The following is an 8,626-nucleotide window of genomic DNA, read 5'->3' on the forward strand; positions in this document are numbered from 1 at the left end:
CGAAGAATCCCATGTGCAGAAAGATAAAACCACGATGGACGTACATAATACCAAAAGAATATATATATTTCGATCTATGCAGTATATCCTATGCAATTTTGGCAGCAGCTTACTTTATAAAACACGGATACTTGGAAGACTGAAAAGAAGCTGATACGGTTGTTATGGGCCAAAATGGAGTGTCGCACATGCCATAGCATAGACTCGGATTTCATCGATAGCTGAGAGAACACGAAATACACAGCAGACCGTTATTCAACATATCTCTGGAAAATATTATACAAAGATGACAATGCTACACATCGTAAAGTTATTAGTTTTGGATTGATGATAAATGCGACAAATTTTGAGTTAGCAGAAGAGTTTTGGCTTCGTGGTACGCGTTGTAGTAAAATTGGTGATGTGGCCATTTCAAAATAACATGCTCAACTATCAACATGTTTATCTAACGTGGGGCCAATATTGGTATGGTTTGTACTATAGGTTCAATCGGTGGCCATAACTTTTAAGAAACAACATGAACAACAATTAAATACGCAACAATATAAACAATTAATTGCCTCAATCTCTTTTGTTTGTTCTGCGTTCATCCAGTTGATGTAATGATGCATTGTTCTATCCGTTGCGCTTTTGTTTCAATTTCTCCCGGCATCTATTCTATTTCATCCATTCCTAGCTTACACTCTATAGGTATTCCTAAAACCATAAACTCCCTGCTGTTTCTTGCTGTCCTACTTTTATCCTTGACCACTATGTTATTTCAACTATACTGATCGTGTTACGGAGATCAGAGATAAGAGTGGTGAGTCAATGCGTGACGGGATAAGTAGCCTGTAAATTACAAGGAAAAAAATCCAAATCCAAAGAATGTAACCAAAATGTTGACATATAACTATTTACGAGGAACGAATGTTGGGATAAGAGTAGGCGCTATTGGTTTTACTTCGTCTATACCTTCTACTATGATATTCGGCATTATGTCTATAAATACTCTTCTTTTATCGCCTATCCTGAAGTCGATCACTTTTGAGTGACGGTAAAAACCCTAGATTTCAAAAATGCAATTTTGGAATATTTAGATCAGCTTATTATTTACAAGAATAGAATTTATGAACAAACAGGAATACGAATAAGCGCAAAGAATGCTAAGAGTTTCTCACAATCCCAGAACATGAAATTTGAAGAACAGGATAACCGTTACTAACACAAGAGCAAGTGACGCTTATTCATGGCGTTCTGTGGAATTTTGCCTAAAAACACTTGTCACTCTAGGTGATAACGCCATTTCGTATTCCTAATCATTACTCTCTGCAATCTAAATCTCAATTTTTAACTCAAAAAACTAAATGAATTCTCTTCTTTTGTATCAAGAAATACTATTTTGCAGCCCTTTGAATTTTATTGAAACCACATTTTTGACGGCAAATTTTCCAGAAAGCCATGTTACCCATTTTTGAGTGACGGCAAAAACGCTCAATTCTACAATGCAATTTTTGAATATTTAAAACAGCTATTATTCACAAGTATCAAATTTATGACTAAACAGGAATACGAATGATCGTAAACAAAACCAAAAGTTTATCGCAAACCTAGAACGTGAAGAATTAGTGGCGGTGGGACTGTGGGAGTCTTTAAAAAATTGAATAAATAAATTTCCATTTCCGGGACCTCATAAACCCATGTGCTAAATTTTGTGCAAATCGGTGATGGTGGTATAGAATTCCGTAAACATTGAGAGATCGCTTAAAAGATCCCTTTGGAGAGGCGAGAGTGTGGGATTACTTTATATAGTTTTTATTCTACCAGCTTTTTAATGTATGCCGAAGCCATTAAACTGAAAGCATGTAACAATGACTATTCAAAACTATATATAGCTCTAGATCTATTCAGCTAATAGTGCAAACCGTGCTATTCTCAACTACACAATTCAAGGACAATTGCTGCAATGAATAAAATAAATATGGACATTGACGATCCAATATGCATAACAATTTTATATTGTGTACTGGTTAGACTTATCCAAGATTGTGACAATCTTGTGTGTAGTGCATATACGGAATCATGGAGTAACAGAACCGAAAGAATAGATCGAAAATTCGATTATTGTGAGCTAGACAAGCTCCCATGGATCGGTCGCAATTCATTACCTCCGTGCCGATCACGTCAACTTCGAGAGTTGCTCTCAGAGAGGTGGAGAAATGCACAAGCATTTGGATTGAAGCCTGCATTTAGAAATACACAATGACACTCTAAATGCAATGAGAAATAACTGTAAGTTCTATGTAAGTTCATCGTCTTCAACAACAATATGATCAATTTTAGAATAAGCTTTGATTTGCCGGAATAAATTTCAATGTTAAATGAGGTCGCTGATATGATGATTTTCTACACGATCAGTGCAATGAGCAACTAAAGCCATTACTAACAGCTGATATCATGTTTTGACGTAAGCTGCGCCATCTAGAATTGACGAAACCCGAAAAGGAATCCGTCGGCTAACAAGAAATTTATCAACAACAAATTCTTTCAATAGCTACTGCGGTATGGGGTATCGGAGCGATGCATTGTGATTGGAATCTCGACATCATCTTTTCTATATGCAAGAAGGGAAAGAGGCTACAGTGCAGGAACTACAACGGCATTACGATATTGTATACTGCCTCTAAGACCCTCCTTAATTTTCCAAGAAGGAGTTGTCCCATTCGTAGTAGAGATAGTTGAAAACTATCCGAGAGAATTTTGAAACAAAAAATCAACCGCTTACCAGATTTTCACCTTGTGGTAGATCTAAGTACTTACTTACTTACTTATCAGGCGCTACAACCGCTTGGCGGTCTTGGCCTGCTCCAGGAGAAACCGGAACCGCTCGCGGTCGAGCGCCGTCGTCTGCCAATCGTTGATCCCGGCCTTTTTGGCGGACGCATCTACGCCATCACTCCATCTCAGTTTGGGCCTACCACGCCTCCTCTGTCCATGTAGGCAGCCTAAAAGGACTTTACGGGCTGGGTCGTCCGGTGCCATTCTAATGACATGACCAGCCCACCGGAGCCCGGCGAGTCTAATTCGCTGCACGACAGTGAGGCTATCGTACAGTTCGTAGAGCTCGTCGTTGTATCGGCTCCTCCATTGTCCTTCCACACATACGGGGCCAAAAATCCTTCTGAGCATCTTCCTCTCGAACGCGGCTAAGAGGGTTTCGTCAGCATTGGACAAGGTCCATGTCTCAGAGGCGTATGTGAGTACTGGAACTATGAGTGTTTTACATAGTTTCAGTTTCAACCGTCGCGACAGGTATTTTGAGTGAAGAAGTTTCCTCAGGCTGTAGTATGTAGATCTAAGACCATCTTTTAAAATCAATTTGTATTAGTGTGGTATACGCTGATGACATAGACATCAATAGTTTGCAGTTCTTCTTTGCAGCACAAACATGCAAAAGAATTTAACCGAGGTGTTCGAATACCTATAATCGGAGATAAAAGAAAGTAAAATCAAAATGATGGCGACAAACGTTAATGTGAATCTTTTTAGGAGTCTTGTACAAATATATAGTTGAATCTTTGAAGACGTCCAGAATTTCTTCTATCTTGGGTATTGTGTCAAAAGCCATCAACGACATACATATAGATGTTAATTTATGTACTAGGATCTGGAAAACCAACGGTTCATACTATAAATAAAACTATCGGCTGAAAACTGTCGGCTGAAACTGATACTGCTAGTAGTACAACTACACATATTTCATTAAAATAAACGCTGGCGGGCACAAGTCGCCGTACGTACGGCCGATCACAAAAATGCTGTTAGTGTAAGTTTTTTTTTCCAGTTCATAATGTAGGTCGATTAAACGACGAAACCCACTTAGCCGCCCACTTAATCAAAAGGAAGAGGATCGGAAAAAACTGACTCTGTTTGTATAGAAAGACAATCGACGAGCCGACATTCGACATGACGAGAACTAAGGCCGATCTGTAACGTTTTACATGAAACCGGTACCAAATGTAAAATTGCTATTCAAACTGAATGTTTATTTCAACGGTTACGAAATCCTAACCAAGAATGAGCGACTCATGTTTGTCTCAGAACTCCAGTTGAAGCCACTTTCCATTCGCTTTCTCGCATACACTATTCACTTTGACTTCCGCGTCATCCAAAATATAGATGACGCCAAATTTTCCAGAAGGCCATGTCACCCATTTTTGAGTGACTTCAAAAACGCTTAATTTTATAATGCAATTTTTGAATATTAAAAACAACTACCATTCCTAAATTTTTAAAATTACGACCAAACAGAAATACGAATGAACGTAAAGAAAACCAAATATTCATCACAAACGTAGAATGTGAAGAATTAGAGCCGAAGCAACCGTGACTATGACGCATGAGCAAGAAACGCTTGAATCGTGGCATTTTGTGCATTTTCCTAAAAAACGCTTGGCATGCAAGGTGTTAAAAGGTAGTATTATAAGTATACGATTCGGTGCTAACACATGGAGCCTTGCGACACATGAAGCTTTAGCGATTATGTTGTTAAACAAATAGGCAGCATTTGAGCGTTTTTTCTCGTTGCGTGCATTGAAATTTCCTCACGATACTAGGAAGCAAAAGCTTAAAAACGCTTCGATTAGAGTGGTGGTGCGATCGTGTTTGATGCCACCCATAAATGAAATTTAACAATACTGTCAAATGTTACGATCAGTGATCCTCAATGTCCAACCTGTACACTTTAGTTAGTTTCAATGTTTGAACTTATTAGAGCGCCGCGGAAGTCACGTCGTGAATTAGTTGTGCTTAAAGTAAATGAACGAGTTGGTTCCTTTGCTAGATAGCTCGTTACGTACAGGAATTCAATCTCGGATTAAAATTGCAGTACGTTGCACATTAGGTTAAAATATTGATGGAAACTTAATTGAGCTTTGAAGAAAAAATAAAGTTCGCCTCTAAGTGTTGTGGATTGTTTCAGTTTATTAATAATCATATAGAACGAAGTTAAAACAGCAGTTGGAAATATAAGTTATAAGATAAATTGGAGCTACTCTACAATTGAGTTCCAGTAAAAACCGTTGGTTCTAATTGTATGGTATATGCGTATATTGGTTTCGGTATATGCGTTACATTAGTTTACACGCGATTGTGTTCCTGTTGATGGTATTCTGTCGTTAACTACGCAAGGGTTGAATGACCACAACGATGAAGTTGTGTATATATCTGTCTTGCCTGCTGTCTCTATTCGGTAAGCATTAAATGCAGTTGCCATAAGGTAACGTAGCAACGAGAGTAGGAGCTAGCTGATAAGATAACCTTTCACCTTGATCTTGAACAAACTCGATCGCGTGCATAGTGCAGAGAGAATCGTATAGAAGTGATCTGAGAGAGTAAGTAAGAGAGAGAAAGTAAAGTACATAAACGGCACTTCAAATATTTAAACCTAATCAGTAAGCTTCTAGCATACCAAAGAAATATAAACTATAAACTATCGAAGGATTTTTCACATACACGCACAATTATCTGCGTAAAGAGCAGTGAACGTAAAGCAACCAAAAAAATTAGATGTTGCTACGAAAAGGAGACAAAGAATGGAACATAAAAACCAAAGCTAGATAGAACCTGCTCATCATGACGTGTCCAACGATCAGCTGATTGCAATGCCATATATTTTCGTTTCGTGTCGACTGTTATAAACAAACAGAATTTCATGTTAATAATCAATCTTTATAATCTCTTTCATTCCAGATTTTGGATGCATGGCTCCATGTAATTACAGTTTTAAACATTATGTCGATACGGTAGAATAGATAAGAGTATATAACTAGCTGCCCGTAGTAGCTGGTCAAACAATTATCTGATGAAAAAATGTGGCAATAATTACCGAATAAGCTTTCAATACAGCTTTTTTAATTTGTATATTATAGCGTTTGGCGATGTTTTTCGTGTTGGCACCGAGGAGCAGTTTGATTTTTCCAACGTAGTACAAGTTGGAAATATGAAAAATGCATCCGCTCAATTTGGATACCAACTGCATGCCACTGTAATCGTTGGATCTGTATGGGGCAATGATGAATCTAAATTGCTTAAAATTGAGGTAACATCGTTACACACCTTGAGCACGCATCATCATGTAGTTTTAAACGTAAATGTACTTTTTATTGCAGGTTCAATATCCAACTGTTGTCAGCATTCCCGATGATAGTGCAGGAAGGATTGATGCAACAGATAATCCTTTTTATGCATGGTGGAATTCGGGACGTATAAACGAAGTCTACTTTACACCCACGGATTCAGTGGCAGTGCGCAATTTAAAGAAAGCGATTAGTGCAATGTTTCAGTACCAGTTGATGGATGGAACGTACTACGAAGAGGATCCATCGGGACAGTGCGAGGTAAAATATATATCGCACTCGTCAACTAGATACCACAAATCCAAAGGAAACTGTCAATATGATGCGAAACGAACTCAAAGAGCGGAATATCCGTTACGTAGCAGTCTTAAAACCTCTCGTTCTACTGATTTCACTGTGTCTACCGAAGGTGCTCTGCAAAAAGTGACTAGTCAAGATTATTTGAAATATTTATTGAATGCAAATAATCAATTTGGAGTCTACTACGAATCAATCATGCAGCTCAATTTGAAAGGAAGCTCTAAAAAAACGGAAACACTGAAAGGTGCTAGTTTGGAAGATGTAACAAAGCTGCTGTCTCTTGAAAAAGACACTCTGCTGACGAAGGAGTATAACTCGCCGTGTGAAAGTAATAATTGCGATAGCATTATCAATAGCTTCAAGCAGTACAAGAAATCGCTAGTGAGTGAAAAAATTGGAACAGAAGTTGCCTCTACTGCTCTTGTCGAATTGATTGAAACAGGTCGTGAAGCGTCATCAGAAGATTTGATTCGTATTCTTAAGGCCAAGTCGTCTCAAGAGTTGAAGGGACAACTGCTAGATCTATTCGGAGCTATTCAAACAGAAGCGTCACATGAGGCTGCAAAGTCGGAATTGATTCACGATTCTAATGAACCAGATTCGTTTTTTGGAGAACGTTACCTACAAGCGCTTGCGATTGGCAGTCGACCACGAAAGGAAATAATACAAGACTTATACGAGTTGGTGCAAAACGAACATAGGAACATAAAATTCACAGACAGCCTTATTCAAAGTCTTGCTTCTGTTGCAAGAAAGTATGCTCACGACAAAGGAAATTCTTATGAAACTGAAATAATTAAAAAAATTGAGAATTTCCTAATTGAACGAATCAATGGTTGTACAAAAGATGGCTGCAAAATTAGGTACATACGAGGTTTACAGAATTTGAAGTGTCCCGGATCTGCGGCACTGCTTGTAAAACTGGCACAGGGACCTTCAAGAGCCGTTAGTGTAGCAGCTATGAAAGCATTACGATCGTTTTCCGTGTACATGTGGAACGATGAATTCAAAGCTGTATTTGAGGATATATTCTACCAGGTATCCAAACGATATGATTCTAGTGCACGAACCCTCGCACTAGATGTTTTGTTAGATCTAAAGCCAGACTATGACGAGCTATTGCATCTTGTTCAGTTTTTAAAGTCGAATGATAGAGCGTATGAGGTGAAACAATACCTGTTGCAAAAGCTTCGAATGATTTCCGAGCAGTGCCCCGATTTTGCAGAGTTGCTCCAGAAAGTTATCCAAAGTAATCCAACGTTAAACAATTATCATGTGCTAAGCCCTAAAGGACTTTCCACGGCTTTGAGTCGAAAGTTTTCAACAGTGCCATCTTTCAATGCTTCACTTACCAGCTTGCAAGAGATGAACGCAGGTGTTTTAAAAAGGGGCATTGTCGATCTTACACTCGAGATGGAAGACGAAAAGATTAGTTTATTTACTCTTGGTCTTTACGCTGGAGGAATGTCTTCATTTGTTAGCAATACAGAGGAAGACCTTTCAGAAAATGAGGAAGAGGAAGAAACGACAGCTGGTATGGAGTTATCGGTACAGGGCATGGTCATGAGACCTTTGGAGTTTTTCAAAGGAAAAGGTGAACTCATGGGACATGTTTGGAGTGGCACTGCATCTGAATCGACACCAGCATATCAGGCCACTACTTTGCTACAGGACAACGAGGAACGCTTCCCGTCCCATAACGGTGTGACGCTAAAATTGAGTGCGACTGGTGCTATATCCATTGATCTGAATGGACAAGTAACCATGAGTCTATGGGGCCGAAATGCGCAATCGACAGTAAAACAAAAGTAAATTAAAATTCCATAATTTTTTTTTAATTCGATAAAAAATTTAATGAATTGTATTAATGTATGTATTTTCTTGTACTCGTTTTCAGTATTGGCATTACCATGATGGGAAAGCTGTTGTTGGAAACAGCTTTTGCTACAATGGATGTGCAATTTAAAGCCGTACACGAACCACAGCTCCATCTTTCTTCGGCTCTAGATTTTTCGGCAGATCCTACTTTATGTATGCAATTAATGCAACCGACAAGTACGCTAAAACAATATTTTGTGAAAACGATTTCTCTAGTAGGTACCAAACAGCAAATTGTTCGTAAAACATCTAAGCGATTTACAATGAATGGTTTAACTCACTCACTCAATCGGAAAAATAATGACATGTGTAATTTAATTTCAAAAAGCTGA

The 8,626-nt window shown here is 38.4% G+C and overlaps 1 protein-coding gene across 1 annotated transcript; it reads left to right on the plus strand.

The window, feature by feature from the left end:
• Positions 1-5,175: 5,175 nt before the first annotated feature.
• Positions 5,176-8,626, plus strand: LOC128726481 (microsomal triacylglycerol transfer protein). Its single transcript, XM_053820293.1, has 5 exons — positions 5,176-5,230; positions 5,731-5,751; positions 5,910-6,079; positions 6,150-8,224; positions 8,314-8,626. Exons 1-5 carry the CDS (start codon positions 5,176-5,178, stop codon positions 8,624-8,626), a joined length of 2,634 nt encoding a protein of 877 aa, XP_053676268.1.

The sequence above is a fragment of the Anopheles nili genome, chromosome 3 (genome assembly GCF_943737925.1).
Source record: "Anopheles nili chromosome 3, idAnoNiliSN_F5_01, whole genome shotgun sequence".
NCBI lineage: Eukaryota > Metazoa > Arthropoda > Insecta > Diptera > Culicidae > Anopheles > Anopheles nili.

Bases quoted from the DNA above. Each gene is read 5' to 3' on its own strand.
- LOC128726481 (XM_053820293.1), top strand. From the start codon at position 5,176: ATGACCACAACGATGAAGTTGTGTATATATCTGTCTTGCCTGCTGTCT. The intron at 5,231-5,730 runs GTAAGCATTAAA...CTTTCATTCCAG, and splicing joins TTGCCTGCTGTCTCTATTCG to ATTTTGGATGCATGGCTCCA. The intron at 6,080-6,149 runs GTAACATCGTTA...TTTTTATTGCAG, and splicing joins CTAAATTGCTTAAAATTGAG to GTTCAATATCCAACTGTTGT.